The sequence below is a fragment of the Felis catus genome, chromosome D2 (genome assembly GCF_018350175.1).
Source record: "Felis catus isolate Fca126 chromosome D2, F.catus_Fca126_mat1.0, whole genome shotgun sequence".
Classification (NCBI taxonomy): Eukaryota; Metazoa; Chordata; class Mammalia; order Carnivora; family Felidae; genus Felis; species Felis catus.
In genome coordinates, this window is record NC_058378.1 from 3,682,389 (window position 1) to 3,703,416 (window position 21,028).

Sequence of the window (21,028 nt, forward strand, 5' to 3'; positions counted from 1 at the left end):
CCACATCCAAGGCAATCTCACAGTTTGTATTTCAGAGATGTGCTCATCATATCATTTTGCTAAGTATATAAGGAATTTTCAGTTGCAATAGACACATTAAAGACTTATGTTTTTTTTAAAGGAGCAACCACAAAACCAACAAAAATGTCACCTGTTCCAGAGAATGGCACTTTGTATCAAATTTGCCTGTCCTTGTTTTCAAAGTTCAAAATCACCTCTTACCACTGGAAGTATCTTTGGCTAACATTTCGAGCATTACCCCCGTCTCCAGAAGGCAGAATTTCAGACTGCTTGCCCGAGTCGAATGGCCTTCAGCTGATACCCCCGCCCATTAATATTGTACAGGAGCTCTGCCAGGTTCCTTTGGGGCACCATTGTGCGGGAACAGTAATGGAATTGAGGAGGTGGAAGGTTGACAGTGGCTAATGGATTGCGTGATAGGAAGAGACGGGGCCAGTCTAGTAACTGTGTGTCCCTAACCTGGTTTCAGGGGAGGCTCTAAACCCTTCATTGTGTTTTGCAGGATATGAATGATTATCCTCCAGTATTTAGTAAACGAATCTACAAAGGGATGGTGGCTCCGGATGCTGTCAAGGGCACACCTATCACCACGGTTTATGCTGAAGACGCAGACCCTCCTGTAAGTAGAAGACGTTAATTAATACTCTGAGCTGTAGTGAAGAAAACCTTGCACGCTCACAAATGACGCAGGTTCTGGGACAGCATAAAAGTTGAGCTCCACCCTGTTCTCAGGCATTTTGCGTGCTCTCGCCTGTTGCACCCACAGGTACACACCATATTGCAAATGATTACTGTGGAACACAGACAGTTGCGCGTATGCTTTTTGTTTTTCTGGAGTTCAAAATTTATGATTCACCAGTTTAGCACTAGTGATAAATATATGTGGAAAGAATTCTCTGGGTTTGGAATCAGCATCATTAGGGTTCTGTATTTACAACAGTGGAAGCTAAGTTCAGTTGGGTTCGATCCCAATGTATTTTCCATGTTATTCATATATGACTGTGCTGGTAACAAACTCTAGATCAACAGGTGACACAATACTTATATTGAATGTGTTAATTTGAGTAAAATTGAAATATTAATATTTCTTTTAGAACATATCTAATACCTTCTTTTTTTATCTAGAATTTTACCTCTTTTGAGATATCCCAAATTGCCTTCCGAAATAGAGGGTTTTCATTGAAAACCTTATTATAGCAGAAGTGAGGTACATGTTCCTTGATGTTATCATTTTACTGTCTTAAAAGTAGCATATAGAAATAATAGTACCTACATAAAAATGCTTTCTATAAATAGTTTGAGTGCTCTATAAAAATTAATTACTTATTCTCATAATAGCCACATGATGAAGACTTTAAATCTTTTACTTCGAGTGAGCTACCAGTATTAGTCAGTGGCTGATATATTCTAGAAAAATAACAGAAATATCTAATAAGCCATTATAGAAAAGTAAGAAAATAGAAGAAGACCGGAATTATATAAGTGATTTAGAAGTTCTGTTCTATATTGCTTATGTAAATACTATTTGTATAATGGTATTTATTTAAGAAAAGGTGAATGGCAGTCATAACATTTTTCAGCTTCAACTGTGACAGGCCATATAAAGTCTTTTGTGACTATAAGGTCTTGAAAAATAATAATGTTAACATGAAAGCAATGACCTTTCACTCAGAAGCTCCTTTTCTTGAGTGTGTTAAAATGTCTTTGAAACTGATTTACTGCATTTTGGGAAATATGGTAGGCGAAATTTCATAGTTGTGAGCACACACAGTACAGATGCTGAATGTGACATCGGTTCTTTTTCTGCTTTTTACGTAAACTTTCAGAGGCAGAAAATACTTAGAAATTAGGAATACACGTTCAATTCTATTCAAGACTTGTGTTTAGAACATCAAGCCTAGACTGATTATTGTGCTAACCAGTTTTTGCTCTCCTGACCTGACAGTCGTACAGGAAGAACATAACTGCATATAGAAATTATAACATGCTGTACTAAATGAGTATAAAAAGCACAGCATCTTAAAATGCTCATATTTCTAAGAAATTCATATTAGCATAGAATTTAAGGCAGTGTTATGATTAATGGAATTAAGATGAAGACTAATGTAGGTGTACTCATCACCTCAGTGGGACAGACCTCACCATCTTAGCATGGACGGCAAAATCCTCATTTCACCGTTGGGACCTGCCACCGTGGTCCCTGGTTTGACATTCAGGTCACCCCACTGATGTCACAGGAGTTGTCTGGGTCTGTTATCTGTTCTATAAATAAATGCCATCACTTATCTAAGCTATCCAGAGAGAAGGCCCTGTTTTTTGCACCCGGAAGCTCTTTCATGGAAACACAGCAGGCTCAGGTTCCATACTTCTTCTAAGAAGGTCTTAGATTTGCATCCCCAGTAGTACCTCTTAACATTTTATACCTAACGCTGGCTTGTCAGTAGGTGAGAGGCAGATGCCAGTCATTCAGTTGAGATACTGAGCATATTTATTTCAGTTAGTGAATATGTATTTTATTAGACTCAGGCTTTTTTATTAAGGTCTTTATTTTAATTTCAGTATAGTTAACATCTGGAATTATGTTAGTTTCAGGTGTAAAATATAGTGATTCTACACTTCCATACATTATTCAGGGCTCATCACAACAAGTACCCCCCTTAACCCCCATCCCCTGTTACCCCCATCCCCGCAACGTCCTCTCTGGTGACCATCAGTGTGTTCTCTAGAGTTAAAAATCTGTTTTGGGTTTCTCTCTCTCTTTCTCTCTCTCCTGTATTTTTCCTTTGTTCATTTGTTTTGTTTCTTAAGTTTCACATATGAGTAAAATCATATGGTACTTGTCTTTTTCTGACTTATTTTGCTTAGCTGAATACTCTCTAGTTCCAACCATGGCAAATGGCAAGATGTCATTCTTTTTTTTTAAATTTTGTTTAATGTTTATTTATTTTTGAGACAGAGAGAGACAGAGCATGAACGGGGGAGGGTCAGAGAAAGGGAGACACAGAATCTGAAACAGGCTCCAGGCTCTGAGCTGTCAGCACAGAGCCTGACACGGGGCTCGAACTCATGGACCGCGAGATCATGACCTGAGCCGAAGTCAGCCGCTTAACCTACTGAGCCACCCAGGCGCCCCGATGTCATTCTTTTTTATGGCTGAGTAATATTCCATTGTGTATAAACACACAGACACACACACACATACTACATCTTCTTTACCCATTCATCTATTGATAGACTCTTGTGATGTTTCCATAATTGGGCTATTATAAATAATGCTGCAATAAACATAGAGTTACATGTATCCCTTTGAATTAATGTTTTTGTATTTGGGGGGTAAATACCCAATAGTGTGATTACTGGATGATATGGTAGTTCTATTTTTAATCTTTTAGGAATCTCCATACTGTTTTCCTCAGTGGCTGCACCAGTTTGCAGTCCCACCAACAGTGCACAATGGTTCCTTTTTCTCCACATCCTCGTCAGCACCTGTTGTTTCTTGTGTTGTTGATTTTAGCCATTCTGACAGGTTATCAGACTCCATGCTGATCCTTGACCCACCAACCATCTTTGGCCTACCCAGCATTCATCACTGAGTTTCCCCATCATTGCTGCAAGGCAGATCCCTTAAACTAGCATGGTCACCATTGGGCTGCACCAGCACCAACCAGAAATAAAGGCTCAATTCCGTGAAAAATCTCAGAAGATAAATATTATATTGCGCAATTTTCAAAACTGGTAGCATTGATTTTTCTTTTTATTATTTTACGTTGGTGCCATAAGTACAGAATAAATATTTTTTGGATGAGCTTGTTAAGCAATTTCCACTTGGTTGCTATCATAAACATTTACTGATTAGAAGATACCATTCAGGGCTCCACGTATAAGTATCTATGGAGACACGTGTGGATCTATAATGGTCTCCTTTCCAAACTAGGAGCTGAAGTCTTTGAGGACGGGAATCAAAACTTAATTCCAGTTTGCATTCCTGTGTCCAACTCAATGCTTGAAACTTAGTGGTCTGTTAGGAAACGTTTGTTAAATAATTGAATAAATGAAAAAATTCACAGTTATTTCTGTGTTCTTCAGAACTGACAGTGTGTGACAGGTATTCAGGAAATGAGTTATTTGTGATCTTGGGGACCCGTGTGCATATCTGCAAGCCCCAGTCTGGCCGTCTGAGGGCTGTGAGGTTAAGGCGGGTGCCGTGTGCAATGCCAGGCACCACTTCTATACTGGGCATTGCTACAACTCAGAGGTAATCATTTTCACCTCGAGAGGCTGGCCACCTCTTCTTCAAGCCACCATATGTCTTCTGAATGAAGTGAGAACCACCCGTTTTCACCTAGAAAATAGCAACAACAAAATCCTTTGAGGTATCAGATGGAGAAACTGGGTAAGGTCTTAGAGCCATAGAGAGCATTGCTGCTGAATATCATTTAAGAATTATAATAATACATATTGTGCAGAACTAGAGTGCTCTAGAGGGAAGGTTGCTTTTTGTTTTTTGTTTTTTCCCACTGAATTAAAGCTGTTAGGGCTTTATTTTCTGCCTTGTTTTTGTGACAGCTTTGGCATTATGTAGTTCACCAGAGAGATGAGTAGGGAATGACTGATCATTTTGGATATTAAAAATTGCTAACCTTTTCTTTGTGCTCACCAGAGACTTCTCACTCCAGACTTTGACAAAACAAAACTGCAAGTGTAATTTCCATTTGCATATTTTATTCTTTCCGAAGCTGCAAGCCAGACCCTGGGACACAGGGGTTCTCTTTGCAGGCAGGGCGAGTGCCTGACGGAGTAATGTCCCTTGCGAGCATGTGGACGCAGAAAAGTTGGCATAAATAAATGAAGTTTACATTATTACTATTTCCAAGAAAGCGTGAGGAGCCCACAGAGGATTTTTTTTTTCCTCATTGTGATAGTACTCTTTCCACTTCATGCATTTCAGGAATTTATTAGATTCCTTTTTAAAGTAAAGTAGTGATTGGGAACGTGTTCAATATTAGCAACTGTGACCAACCTTCTTATTTGCTTATACTGGTGTGAGAATTACTGAGATGTCGAAGACTTCTTTTTCCGAATTTGGATATTCACTTGGGAAATAAATATGCTCCATAAGAGAAATCTTGAAAGTTCTCAATAGTAATTGGCTTTAAAAATCAGTTGAGTGTTCTCACTATGTTTTTTTGGTCAGAAATAATTTTGGTGCGCCTGGGTGGCTCAGTCAGTTAAGCATCCGACTTCAGCTCAGGTCATGAACTTATGGTTTGTGAGTTCGAGCCTCATGTCGACCTCTGTGCTGACATTGCAGAGCCTGCTTGGGAGTCTCTCTCTCCCTCTCTCTCACTGCCCCCATTCCCGGTGCTCGTTTGCTCTCCCTCTCTCTCAAAATACATAAATAAGCTTAAAAAAAAAAGAAAGAATTTTTTAAAGGGCCAATAATTGCAAGTGTAGGGTACTTTTTCCCCTCTGCTGAGATTTTGAGAGCTTTCCTGGCCATTCAGAGTTCAGACACCCTGCCTGGGGAACTATTTTTTAAGTGTTTTCACAGGTGGCTTTAACATCCTTCCCAATCATTCAAGTGTCGTTGGTCTCTAGAGAGTAAAAAAAGATGGCCGGGTTTCCTTTTCTGTGATGCATACTTTGTGTTTTATCGAATTGACAAGATGTCACCAAATAATGCCAAGTAATGGTGGTTATCTTCTCAAAATGTTTACCCCTTGGGTCTCACAGTAGAACCAAAGTAACACTTACCTGTATCCATGATTGCCCTGGGAAAAAGTTAAAACCATTCAAGGCTAGGAGTTTGAGATTATATTTTTGCCTCCGTATAACATGGTTTTCAGTATTATTTTCCATTGATGTCTCTACAGATCTGGTTTCCTCACTCACCACATCCTGGCTTGTGTTGTTATGTTATACTGACTTAGATTATTGGCAGCATTTTAAATTAGCAAAGACTCTGTCAAAGCTCAGTGCCTACCAACCACATTGGCTGACCCTGGAGCATGTGGGGGAGTGCACACAGCTCACTGGTTTTTTCCCTTCACATCAAAGCTGTCAGGGAATAGTTATCAAAAGCTGTTTTTGCAAAGCATGTCAGCTTGTGAAAATTGAGATGATGTAGCCTCAACCTGTGTCTCTCTGGTCTCGAATACTTAATTAGAAAGAAAACACACAGAGAGACAGTTGGGACTTGATCTCTAAAATGACAATGAGCTATAATTAGATTTGAGAGTGTAAATGAGTACAAAAGGGAAGGTTTTATGGGAAAGTTTATACATGATTAATGTCTGGAAAAGGCTTATCTAATGTTTTAAGAATCTGTGTCATTTTCTTTCTGTGGCTTATTGATTCCTTTCAAGAACAATTACGTTGTTAGCATTACTTGAGATCAATATTAGATTTAACTGTTTCAGATGTAAATATTGCTCTTCTAATTAAAACCTGCCATCTTTCTAGGACTAAAGGGGCATTTTTCTTTTGTTGTAAATGGCAGCATCTGTGAAGCTTAGGGGCTGTTTTGGCCTTTAAATATGTGTCACTCAGTGATACAGCCGTGATTTACACCATTTTTCTTTTATGAGAATAAACCTCATGCGGTTAGGATCCCAGTATGCATCAGCAAGCGGTTTCCAAGGGAATTGACTGAAATATAGCAAGGCTTCTATGGCGTTCCTATAGGCCTCCATCGTGGCTTAAATCATGTGTTTTATTGTAAAGTTCTGGCCAGAGGAAATGGGAAGAGATCGTCTGGAAGAGTATCTTGGCTTCCCATGATCTGGGTTTGTGATGTCGACACCCTCAGAGCTAAGCCACACACTGGCATGGAGTCTCTACAGGTATCTCTTTGAGTTCCTGATTTCAATTCTTCTGGGTGTACACCTATAAATAGGATTGCAGGGTCATAAGGTAGTTCTCTTTTCAATTTTTTGAGGGACCGCCATACTGTTTTCCATAGTGGCTGCACTGGTTTACAATCCTACCAATAACGTACGAGGGTTCACATTAGCTCTCTGGTGACATTTGTTCTCTATTGGATTGTTTTGATAATAGCCATCCTAACATGTGTGAGGTGATGTCTCATTGTGGTTTTGATTGGCATTTCCATAACGATGATTGATGGCAAGCATCTTTTCATGTGTCTGTGAGCCATCCGTATGTCTTCTTTGGAGAAATCTTTATCCAAGTTCTTTGCCCATTTTTTTTAACCAGATTATTTATTTGGTTGTCATTGTTGTTCTAGAGACCTGCCGTACAACATTGAACTTATAGTCATCACTACTGTATAGTACACTTAAAAATATTTTTAAAAAGTAGATCTCATATTAAGTGAGATATTCTTACCACATATTAAGTGAGATATTCTTACCATTGAACTTATAGTCATCACTACTGTATAGTACACTTAAAAATATTTTTAAAAAGTAGATCTCATATTAAGTGAGATATTCTTACCACAATATAAGTAAGTAAGTAAGTAAGTAAATAAATAAATAAATAAATAAATAAAGTACTGGGACGCCTGGGTGGCTCAGTCCTTTAAGCATCCAAATCTTGATTTTGGCTCAGGTCATGATTTCACAGTTCATGAAATCAAGCCCCACGTTGGGCTCTGCTCTGACCATGAAGCTTCCTTGAGATCCTTTCTCTCTCCCTCTCTCTCCGTCCCTCCTCCACTTGCTCTCTTTCAAAATAAATAAATAGCATTAAAAAAACCAGTATTTATGTGGTACCTGAGTGGCTCAGTTCATTAATTGTCTGACTCTTACATTCAGTTCAGGTCATGATCTCGCTATTTGTGAGACTATTTGTGTGACTCAGAGCCCCGAGTCAGGGTCTGTGCTGACAGCATGGAGCCTGCTGGGGGCGGGGCGGGGGGGGGGTGTCCTCTGTCTGCCCCTCCCCCACTCATGTGCACACTCTCTCTCTCTCAAAATAAATAAACAAATTTTTAAAAAGAATAACAAAATAGTTCTTACTCTGTTGGATTGGTATGAGGATTATATGATAGCATTTGTGGGGAACAATTTGTGCCATACAGTGAATATTCAGCAAATATTATCTGCCATTGTTGTTGTCTTTCCCTGGTCTTTTTCAGGCTTTGCATCTCTGATACTTGCCTTCTGTATTTACTGTTTATATTCTGCTACCTTCTCTCTTTTCTTTTCACCTGCACTCCGGGAAAGCCTGTAAAGGTCACAGGTCGGGTCAACCGAGCATGGGCCGGGGGATGCGTAAGGTACGGGGCAGTGGAGAAGGAGCGGGCCTCTGTGACAACTTCTTCCCAGCCTGATCTCTTCTGGGGGTCTTTTTGCAGTGCATGTGCCTGAGGTGAGCCCTCTGAACTCAGGGTTCTGTTTGAGCAGGCCAGTGCTCCGGGCGCATGCGATGGCGTGCCTGGCTTTAAACCTGGCTCTCCCAGCATGATAATGGAGGACCCTCACCCCCCTTCTCTCCCCTGCTCCAAGCAGACTTGCCACAGAGTCAGAGAATCCCAAAGCATTCAGGGGAATCTCAGGATCAGGAATTTCAGCCACACAGGGGACTAGCACTTCAGAGAGATTCCCATACAGCCATGGTCATTATTAAGTGTGATGTATCTTCAGAACTTCTAGCACAGCAGGATTTTGTGAGCACACAGCACCGAGAATGAAATGTGAGAACATAATACTCAGTGAAAGTAGTAAGAAAAAGAAAATAATGCCATTATATAAGGGCTTTTTTTTAAAAAAAAAAAAGTAAAACTGCACACAGTATGCAACCATTAGGTCTTCCCCAAAAAATGCTGCAGAGTAAACAGTACCAAATTGTTACTAATTCATTATATCAAAGATTTATATTCTTACTTGTAGATCTCCAAGGCAGCTAGGGGTTGGCCGACCCTGCTCTCCGGCTAAAGGTTGGCCTCAACTCTGTCCCACGTGAGTCTTCTTTCAGGGATCTTTGCCGAAGCTAGCCTGCCCTGTTCCCAGTGACGATGAAACCACAAGGGAATTTGCCCAACTGACATGGCCACAGGTCAGGCCACTGGCTGTGTGTCTGTCTTGCGTACATTGACCAAAGCAAGTCCCACAGCCCAACCCAGAATCAATAGGCCTGGAAGTGGAGGAAAAAGGAGTGGATATTTACTGAACAATAGTACGATGTACCACAACTGTTCAGTTAAGGTTCTCTTTAAATTCATTAAAGTGGTTGAGGAAGATTGTAGGAGTAAGGTACGAGGATAAAAGATGTAAAGAAATGCTAAGTGGAGGCACCTGGGTGGCTTAGTAGGTTGATCATCTGACTCTTTGTTTGGGCTCAGGTCAAGATCCCACAGGTTCTTAAGATCGAGCCCCATGTCAGGCTCTGTGCTGACCGAGCAGAGCCTGCTTGGGATTCTTTCTCTCTTTTTCTCAAAATAAATAAATAAATATTAAAAAAAAAAATAAATGAGAAGCAAATATGCCTATTGATCCACTTACGGCAATGTTTCATAAACTGTGGATTATATTTAACTTAAATCTCTGTCCTTATGTTCCAAACAAAATAGAAATTCTTTAATATTTATTACACGTGTGTATCCGTTGTTAATTAAGAGTACTGCATTAGGTATTAAAGATTAAAACGGTCATGTTTCCTAGCCTAAGAATTTCAAATTCAGAGAGTTAGAAATCAAGTAAATAGAAATGACAGACCATAAATCTCTGAAAAGTAAATCTTTATAGTGCTATGAAATTAGACAGAAGGGAGCCTGATTTTGTATGGAAAGTCAAGGAAGTTTCTGGAAAAAGTGGCTGAAAGTTGAAGTCTGGAAGAGAAAGAGGCATTTGCACTGGAAGGTGACATGACAGAATTAGGCCCTAAAGTCAGAGGAAGAAAAATAATGATCAAAAACCAAAAGAAAATACTTTTGTCAGGAGTCTGGAGCAGTAAACCCAAGTCAGACTCTGTGGGTTCGGCTAGACCATGAAGATAGTGCCAAGATTTCTTGTCTCATCCTAAGAAAAGTAGGAATTTCAAACAGAGGGGACAGGATCACTAGTTATTAGCTCCTGTTCAGATTCGTCCCTACTTTTAAGTTCCTTTGTTTTCATGAGTTGGCTTCTGTGAGGAAAGCTGAATGTGTGCCGTTACTTTTATAAATTTCAAAATGTATCTGAGTGAAAACATTTGACAAGGAATGTGTTATTTATTTGATGTCTGTAGGGGATTGAGACATGTTTACCTTTGAAAAACATGTTTTCCCAAAGATACAGAGGTAAATAGCTACTGCTCAGTGTCTTCAGTAGTTATGTTAATGCCGCATCCGTAGAAACTGAACTGTGTGCACTACGTGACCTCTATCAGGTCATGACATCTGGCACAAGGAAGTTGGCTGTGCAAGTGTGGACTCACTATGTCGTCAACACGTTGCAGTCACTACAGGTGTGAAAGGGAGGGGAGGGGAGAGGGAGGGAAAAACCACACTTGGAGAGTTTCCCAGGGTCTTTCAAGGATACCTTAGCGTTTGGTCAGATCCACTAAAAAAACCATTATGATTGCCAAACACGACCCAAACCCCTTTACAGTAGTCCCTAATGCCAAATCATACTTGGGAGGTTTTGAGAATTATACCATTACAAAATACATCATATTAGTTGCTTTCAAAGACATGGGGAAAAAGAAGTTTGGAAACCACATCAGGGGGAAGAATCTGGGTATACTTGAAAACAAATTACTTCATGTTTGTGTGTAATGGTAATAACAGGTTTAGTATTCCCTGATTTAATGTGATTCCCATTATTACGAAGAAAATTATGTGGGTCTGAATAAGTAATTTCTTGATAATTATGTATATAAGAAAAATTACTGAATCAAGATATCCCCTGGTATTAAGAACTTAATTATTTTGGCCCATTATAGTCTCGTTGAAATTCCCTATGTTTGCAAGTTTGGAACATCTTTCATACAGACCTGCAGTTACCTTCTGTAGTAATTAATTATATTTTTATCATCATTAAGTGAAAACATATTGTGTTTAATGCTCACTATAAGAATGTAAGTCATAAGTAAAAATGAACTGAGTAATAAAGAAGGTAATTGAAATCTCAGGGTTCTATTTTCTTGAGATAAATTTACATTTACTCTGCCACATTAGTTAGACCCACTCTGTCATATATAAATGTTTTTTGATGTAAAATAATCTAATGTCAACACCATCATGACAAGATTTTTGTTTTGGTGGGGGGGCTGTCATGTTCCCATCATCTAGGGAAAAAATGCCCGGTTCAGGTTGCCACTGTGTCACCATATTGCTCTGTATGTGCTGAATAAATGGCTATGCCAGTACTAGCTCATACTAATATTTACTGAGCCTTTCACAGTCAAATTTAGTAGATAAAAGGACATCACAAAGCGGAAATGCCTTTCACATTTTGGAATTCCCACTCTATTTAAATAAGTCACATACTACCTCAAATCATATTTGGAAAGGAGCCTAGTACATGAACAAACAAATCAATTAATTCATTTGTTAATAGATGTCATTAAGTCATGTCCTTCCTGAGGGCAATTAGGGTTGGCACACAGCCCGAGTCCTTCAAAGCTATTGACGAATGTTACTAGGGGTTGGCATCTGTGTTTAACCAGGAAAAATGATACTGTACTGCCCTTACTTGACTTCTTTCAACCTCATTTCCATGTAAGAATAACAAGACCGTTTCGCTGGCTTGGTCTTTGGGTTTAATGAAGAATGAAAGCGCTTAGCCAATGTCAGGCACAGAGATATTAGTTGATGTTTCGTTCTCCTCGTCCTTGCTTTCAGGCAGGTGGGAAAGATGGCGAACTTCACCTCTGGTTTGGTTCAGTGCTGACATAGTCATCATTTGTACACCTGAGGATGTCAGTGCCTGGACTTGTAAAGTAATTCTGCTGTCATCTGTGTCATTGGCCAATTTGAGAGGAAAATTTTCACGAAAACACGTGCTAACTGGGTCTCTACACCCCCCACCCAAATAAATATGTTCATACTTCAAGAAAGTTTTTTTTTAACCGAAAATTAGCAAGGTCTTTTGTTTAAATTGATATCTTTAATTTATGTCACTTCATAATGATACATGTCTACTTTTATCCCCTTGAGAGGAAGATAAAATATCCACAATCTTGACACACACCTTACGTTTTAGCTTGTCACTTTCGTACCCAAACGATGCACCAGATCAGACTTGACCAGTAACACAGTGGCTATGATCTGTGTAGCAGGGGACGTGTTCAAGGCAAATCTTGATGTGTAAATGCCTGCGCAGTGAGGTGGAAAGTCCAGTTGACTATAATCCTGAAACTGTGTCATCTGGTTCTAGCACGTTCATGTGCTAGTGCCCATGCTTCTTTAGAGCTTTTATCAGAAATGTCAGTAGGCGGTTGTGTTTATCTGTGGACCTTTTGTCCCCCTCATCCCAGTTATGAGCCCCGTAAGTACAGGAGTACAGGAGCACATCTGTCTTTCTCATCATTGCCTGTCATCTTGAGAGATGAACATTAGCTATAGATGGGAATCTATGGACAGATATAGGTGGGTTTTAAATTCAAAACATGCCAACAACTTAGCAACTTTCTTTTATTTTTAAACATTTTTATTTTATTTAAGTTTATTTATTTATTTTAAGCGAGAGAGTGAGCAGGAAAGGGACAGAGAGAGAGGGAGAGAGAGAATCCCAAGCAGGCTCTGTGCTGTCAATGCAGAGCCCAACATGGGGCTTGATCCTATGAACCATGAGATCATGACCTGAGCCGAAACCAAGAGTTGGATGCATAACCCACTGAGCCACCCAGTGCCCCAACTTAGCTACTTTCTGAGATAAGCAAATTCTTAGAGGTCTTCCACACCATATACAAAATGACCTATGTAACTATGATTCTCACAATTACCACAAATATTACTCAGAAGTCTCAATCCTTTTCAACAACTGGTTAACTCACAACATAACTCAGATTTGGCACATTGTGTAATGTAGTTGGTGTGAGAAAACATCATCTGTATCTTGATAATATAAGCCATCTCAGGGTCCTTTTATTAGAAAACTCAAGAGGATTGTGTCATTACTTTAAAGGATAAGCTTAACAGCAGAAGGTATTGACTCTAATTACAGGAGTAACAGAATATACGGACAGGAGCTGTGAAGTAGGGAAGAGATACTGCTTTATATTCAGCCAGTCCAGAAAAAAGAAGAAGAAGAAGAAGAAGAAGAAGAAGAAGAAGAAGAAGAAGAAGAAGAAAGAACTTTCATGACAATAGTTCTGTTTCTCGAGTACTGTACTCAGGGATCTTTTTTGAAAGAATATGTATTCTCCTCCTGTTTTTTTCCTTTGGGAGCTATGTTTTCATAGGTTCTATCATCATCTCTTTTGTGTCTTTCCCCACCACCCTCCCAAAAAAGTCACCGATGTAATCTCTACTTCCTTTCTGCTCTCAAAAAATATGCACGTGGCCACTGCAAGTAGGGATGCAGGTGACATTTCAACCACAGTGGGGATCCACACACAGCTACCCATCGTGTCCACGTGATATCCCTAGATTTGGGCATCCTGGCTGTTCTGGATATATGCATGTGTAAGCATTGATCATATTTTAAGTATTCACTTAACAAATTATTTTTGACCTCTTAATGGAAAGGCAAAAAATCATCCGCTCAAGTGGAACTCACCCTCAAGGGACAGAGATATGTGCAAACCCATAGTCTAGTAAATATGTAACATAATTCAGACAAGGGTACATAGTCTAAAAAAACAGAGAGTAAGGATTGACAAATAGAGAGGAAGGGTTGACTCAAGGGGCTTATGAAAGGGTGTGGGTGGAGGATGGGCCATCTGAAACTTGGATGTTGGGAGGAACCACTCACACAGGAGTGATGTAGCAGAGTGAACAACAGAACAATGTGGAGGTAGGTGCGACCTTGGTGTTGTATGAGGTCAGTCTTGTTGAATTACTTTTGATGATCATCAGGAAGGTAGGGATATGAGATGAACTCCATCTCCTCCACTCAGTTCTCCTTCTAATACCCTCAGGACTCAGCTGTGTCTAGTCAGTAGACGTGTTGAATGAGTGAATCCCACGTATAATGAATTCATCCCTTTGCTATAAACATGAGCAAGGTGATTGGTATTAGGGAATAGATAATTTATAGAATTTTCAATTGCTGATATTTTATATAATTTTTAAATTTAAATTTACATCAGTTTTAATTTCAGTGGTCTATGTGGTGTCAACTTGAAGTTTTCAGCACCCATTGAATGTTTAAGCTCCCACTAACATCAGGGTTCTTTTTTTGATCATTTTGTTTAGGGAAATATATCGCTCTAAAGGAGAATGTGTCACTTACTTGAAAATTCAGGGAAAAAATATCTCAAATCCTTGTGGTGAATGGAAGTGACATTAAGAGGGGTTGCTATACCAGCACCTCATTAGTCTTTCAAAATCACGGTTGTCTGAAGTCATGCATGCTCCAATAGACAGACGAGGTCAGCTGGATTTATAGAAATTGCTGTCACAGTAAGTGAGGAGGCTTCAAAAACGCTGACTGTTATGCTTCACACATGTCCTCAGTTTCCATAAAATTTTAACAAGGCACTCATTGTATTTACCCTTCAAAAGACTCCAAGAGGCATAATGATAAGAAACTCTATTTTTGCCCCCACTTCCTGCTGAAAAGAGAATCTTTGCAAACAATTTTACCACTTTCCTATTAAATTAATGTTTATGTCTTGGCTAATTTATTTCATTTGTTTTGATAATGCCTGTTTGTGGTGGATAGGTAAATAGATCAAAATTCCAAAATTGCTTAGTCTTCTTTTTTTTAATGTTTTTAAACATGTATTCATTTTTGAGAGACAGAGACAGATCACGAGCAGGAGAGGGGCAGAGAGAGAGAGGGAGACACAGAATCTGAAGCAGGCTTCAGGCTCCGAGCTTTCAGCACAGAGTCCGACGCGGGGCTTGAACTCACGAACTGTGAGATCATGACCTGAGCCAGAATTGGACGCTTAACATACATACATATCATGAGATTACCCATGAAATTCCCATAAATCATGTTGGATCAAAGTTTACCTTATAGTCCCCTATTTGAAATTCTACATTGCCTGAAATGTCAAAATGCATTTTACCTCATGATATTAAAATATCTGTTCTAAGGAAGAGATATTATAGTTTAGTTAGTTAACTAAAGAATAAAACTAAATGGATTCCACTATGGATATCTAAAGTATTCATCTTCTTTGTTGGTGACCTAAAACCATGTATAATTTGGTTTTTTGTTTTAATTTTGAATCCACAGTTTGAATACATTTCTAAACAACTATGATAAGTAAGGGCATGAAGACAGAAAGACAAGAAAATAATTCCTCAGATGATACAAACGCAATTAGAACTATCCTAACAAAAGGAGGCTGGGGGTAAAATACTGGTCTTCATAAATGAAGGAGAGACTCTGCTCCATCTCACAGAGGCCAAAATGAGCTTGGCTTTCAGCAAATGTTTTGCTAAGGAAGAGCCTTTCTAACTGTCTAAGTCCTCAAATGCCACCTTGGGTCTTAACAGCATGTGTGAACTAACTTTGGCCAAAATCTTTTAAAATTTATCTGAATGTTATGGTTCAGTGGTGGTAGTATCTAAAGATGGCTGGGGGGCCTGGGGGGCTCAGTTGGTTAAGTGTCCAACTGTGGCTCAGGTCATGATCTCACGGCTCTTGGGATTGAGCCCCGCATCAGGCTGTGTGCTGACAGCTCAGAGCCTGGAGCCTGCTTCAATTCTGTGTCTCTCTCCCTCTCTGCCCCTGACCCATTCACACTCTGTGTCTCTTTCTCTATCAAAAATAAATAAACATTGAAAATATTTTTTAAAAGAATAAATAAAGACAGGGAACTAAGTGGTAGCCCCCAAGGTTTCTTTGGTTCTAAGCAAAGACCGATCAATTTGTTTTATCAGAGTGCAGGACCAAGAAGTCATTTGCTTATCATTTATAAATTAAACTGTAGCCTAGTTTTAATGTAGTATGAGTTTTAAGAAAATTATTTTTGCAAACTACTTGTAGTGTTAGTGACTTTATTATAATTTGGAAATGTTATAGAAAAAGAATCTACTGCCATAGTCATAAAATTTTAAATATTTACTTTTTTATAAGAAGATAGATCTTCCTTCTGTCTATGGATGGTCCAAAAAACTCTCTTAATAAACATATAAATGCATATACAGAGATATAATATAATATACATACTAGCTTATCCTGAAGTAGAGAGTGATAAATATTTTCATCTCCGTTTTAAGTATTTTTTACAGGTTGGCTTACCAAACATTTGGCTTGGTTTACTTAAAAAAAAATTGTATTCAATGTATTCAACTGGGAGAAATATCAACATATTGGGAATACATGAGTGTAAACCAAAGTCCCTCAATTTCTGGCACAATTTAAATTTTTAAAACATTGATAAATTAATATTTATCTAAATTGCCAAATATTTGGGTTTTTAATGTTAATATTTAAATTTATATTTACCTAAATGATATATTAATGTGTACATAATGTACTTATTAAAATATATAACTTATAAAGTCAATGGACTATTTTATTGTATTTTTAAAAATACAGTTGAGTGAATTTAGAATACTCTGATCATATCTATTAAATTGTAATGGAATCAGTACTGAAGGATTTTAAAAAATAAGAGTGATAAATATTAAGTGATAAAGCTTATAATAAATAGTCCTTTGTTTTAGCATGGTTGAATATGTGGATTTTATGATGACATTGTTTTCCAGGTTAATTTTACTTTTAATGACTTTTAATGACTTTTAATTTTATTATTAATTTTACTTTTTATGACTTCTTGAGAAACATGCCGTTGACCTGATTCATGTCATAAATGGCCCAGGGACAGTGTTAGGCATGTTGAGGCTGTCCCCAAAGCCAATTGCCTTTGCCTATCATATAGCCTGATTAATTAAGTATAAAGCAACACTTTTTTAAAGATTTTGGAAAGAAAAAAAAAGGAGGAAGGGAGGAAAGAAAGGGAAGAAAGGAAGAAAAGAATAGAGAAAAAGTATGTTGGTGGGAGAAAAGAGGGAGGAGGGAGGGAAAGAAAATGAAAAGCCTTTTGAATATATTCAAAGGAAAAATCCAAATAATTTTAGGTATTTAGTTATTGTTGCATGTGATATCAAATAAAATGTGGTGCCTTGATACAATGTGATAGAGGGAAAAATTAAAATGTCTCTGGTGGGCTGATGATGCCATAGGAAAGCCACATTCTGTTTATGTGTGATAAAATCATAAAACAAAAAGTTCATTGACATAGCTAACATATAACATTTATTTTCATATACATACAAATTTATCTGTAATGATTCCTAGGAAGGGCCTGGTGTTCTGGATAGCAAAATAGTTTAGGCATGTGAGAGACAGCACTCCATAAAACCAGAACTTTTTCTCTTTTTATTTGATCAGTTAAAGCTGTACTTCAGAATGGACCATGAATATGCCGGCTTTAGTCAAGATCGTGTGTGGTGTATAATGAACATACTTAAAGTTTCTTGGTCACTAATCTTGTGATTGCCCTCAGAATTTTGGTTATACTACGGACAGAATGGGTGCCGAATCTAACAGAAACCCTGAAATTTCATTCCTGGAACAGTTTGTGCTGTCATCTTGCTCTTTCTTCATTCATTCCTCACGGGATATGTGTTCCGGAACTTCCCTGGGTGGAGCCCTAACGCAGGATTTACAAGGACTTCTAATTCTAGAGCATTTTTCCCAAGTAACTTTGCTCAATTGTATCGCTATTCATTCTCATGTCAAAGTGTTCCTGTCGGATAGCATAGATGAATGTTAAGTTGGGTTAATATGTAAGGACCTATGTTTTAGTATGAGCTGTGTTTCATCCGAGTAATAACACTGCAATGTACTATCTGAGGAAATGCTGGAAACTAGATAACTCTTAAAGGCTTGATTTTCTTTTTGTAAAATATGGTTACTACTCATGCCAACTCCTGAATTTCTTGTAAGCATAAACATGAGAATGCATGAAGTGAACATTCTCTGATAATGTAGTAAAGTGCACAAATGAACAGCTGACAACTCCTGTCATTATCATTATTTTTTTTTAATTTGAGTATATTTGACACACAATGTCCTATTAGTTTTAGATGTACAGCATAGTAGTTAAACAACTCAAGACAGAGGCGCCTGGGTGGCTCAGTCAGTTAAGCGTCCAATTTCGGCCCAGGTCATGATCTCACGGTCCGTGAGTTCAAGCCCCGCATCGGACTCTTTGCTGACAGCTCAGAGCCTGGAGCCTGCTTCGGATTCTGTGTCTCCCTCTCTCTCTGACCCTCCCCCGTTCATGCTCTGTCTCTCTCTGTCTCAAAAATAAATAAACATTAAAAATTTTTAAATAAATAAATAAAAATAAACAACTCAAGACATTATCTGTGCTTACAAGTGTACTTACTCTTTGTCACCGCACATCACTATCACAGTACCATTGGCCCTGTGCTGTGCCATTCATCCCTGTGACTTATTTATTCTATAATAGAAGCTTGTACCTCCCTGTCCCCGTCACCCATTTTTCCTACCTCCCTTCTGGCAACCATCTATTTATTCTCTGTGTTTATGGGTCTGATTCTGCTTTTTGTTTGTTTGTTTATTCATCTGTTTTGTTTTTGAGATTCCACATGTCAGTGAATCATATGGTGTTTGTCTTTCTTATTCTGACTTATTTCACTTAGGTTCAGCCATGTTGTCACAGATGGCAAGATCTCATCCTCTGCTATGGATAAACACTATTCCAGGATACATATGTAGCATGTATATGAATATAAATACAAATATAAATATAATACAAATATAAATATAAATATAAAGCATACGTATATTCTACCAATTGATGGGCACTTGAACTGCGTCCATATCTTAGCTATTGTAAATAATGCTTCAGTAAACATAGGGGTGTGTATATCTTTTTGAATTAGTGTTTTTGTATTCTTTGGTAATTTCAGTAGTGGAATTACTGGATCAAAGGGTAATTTTACATTTATTTAATGTTTATGTATTTATTTTGAGAGGGGGTGCAGAGAAGGACAGAGAGAGAGAGAATCCTAAGCAGGCTCTGAGCTGTGTGCCCAGAGCCCAATGTGGAGCTCTGTCCCTCAAACTCTGAGATGGTGACTTGAGCCTAAACCAAGACTTGGACACTTAATCGACGGAGCCGCCCAGGCACCCCTGTAATTCTCTTTTCAATTATTTGAGGAACGTCCATACTGTCTTCTTGAGGGGCTCTACCAGTTCCATTCCCACCAACAGTGCACGAGGGTCCCTTTTTCTCTATATTCTCACCAACACTTTTTGTTTCTTGTGTTTTTTGTTTTATTCTGACATGTGAGAGGTGATACCTCATTGTAATTTTTATTTGCACTTCTGTGCTGATGAGTGATGTTGAACATATTTTCATGTGTCTTTTGTCCATCTGTGTGTCTTTGGCAAGTGTTTTTTTCATGTCTTCTGCATATTTTTAGCTGGATTATTTGGTTTTTGGCCTTAAGGTGTTTAACTTTTTTATATATTTTGGATACTAACCCTTTATCAGTTATGTATTTGCAGATGTCTTCTCCCATTCATTAGGTTATCTTTGAATTTTGTTGATTGTTTGCTTTGCTGTGCAGAGATTTTTATTTTGATATAGTCCCAATAGTTCATTTTTGCTTTTGTTTCCCTTGCCTGAGGAGACATAGTTGGAAAAATGTTGCTATAATGAATGTCAGAGAAATTAACTACCTGTGTTCTCGTCTAGGATTTTTATGGTTTCAGGTTTCACATTTAAGTCTTTAATATATTTTGAATGTATTTTTATGAATGGCATAAGAAAGAAGTCTGGTTTCATTTGTTTTCATGTTGTTTCTAGTTTTCCCAGTATAATTTGTTGAAAACACTGTCTTTTCCCATTGCATACTCTTGCCTCCTTTGTTTAAGTTTAACTGATCATATAATTGTGGGTTTATTTCGGGCTCTGTTTGGTTCCATTCATCTGTTTGTCTGTTTTTGTGGCAGTACGGTCATGTTTTAATTACTTTAGTATATTTTGAAAGCTGGGATTGTACTACCTCCAGTTTTGTTTTTCTTTTTCAAGATAACTTTGGCTCTTTGGGGTCTTTTCTGGTTCTATACAAATTTTATGATTGTTCTAGTTCTATGAAAATATTGGTGGTATTTATATAGAGATTGCATGGAATTTTTTGATTGTTGGGTAGTATTGACCTTTTTTACAATGTTTTATTTTCCCAGTCCTTGAGCATAGAACACCTTTCCATTTATTTGTGTTTTCTTCAGTTTCTTTCATTGGTATTTTATAGATTTTGAAATAAGGTCTTTCACTTCTTCGGTTAAGTTTATTCCTAGGTATTTTATGACTTTTGGTGCAATTGTAAATAGGATTGTTTTCTTAATCTCTTTTCATGCTACTTCATTATTAATATATAAAAATGCAATGGATTTCTGAATATTCATTTTGTATCCTGAGATCTTACTGAATTAACTTATCAGTTCTAGTAGTTTCTTTTTGTTGTTGTTGTTTTTTGTTTTGTTTGTTTTTGCTAGACTCTTTAGGATTCCATATATAGTATCATATTGTCTGCAAATAATGGAAGTTTTACTTCTTCCTTACCAATTTGGATAACTCTTATTTCTTTTTCTTGTCTGATTGCCGTAGCTAGAATATCTAGTACTATGTTGAATAAAAGTGGTGAGAGTGGGCATCCTTGTCTTGTTCCTGACCTTAGTAGGGGAAAAACTCTCGGTTTATAGTTTACATTTTTATATCTCAGAGATGCTTTATATATTTTAAGATAATTCAAATAGAATAGAAGGAGAAGGTCAATTAAGGGTCCACTGCAGGAAACAAATTGATAGAGAAGATGAAAATGACCTATATTAAGCATGCTTTCATTGAGCTATTGGCAGGACTTGAGGACAGTTCAGTTGTGGAGTCTGAAAGAATG

At 38.0% G+C, this 21,028-nt stretch overlaps 1 protein-coding gene across 8 annotated transcripts in view; it reads left to right on the forward strand.

Annotated features, from left to right (window-relative positions):
- Window positions 1–21,028, forward strand: part of PCDH15 (protocadherin related 15) — a 1,549,353-nt gene that overhangs the window by 1,358,246 nt on the left and 170,079 nt on the right. For all 8 annotated transcript variants that reach the window (XM_045040943.1, XM_045040941.1, XM_045040940.1 and 5 more), the window contains one exon: window positions 524–640. In XM_045040943.1, coding sequence (XP_044896878.1) covers window positions 524–640 — 117 coding nt within the window. The remainder of the gene's footprint in view (window positions 1–523; window positions 641–21,028) is intronic.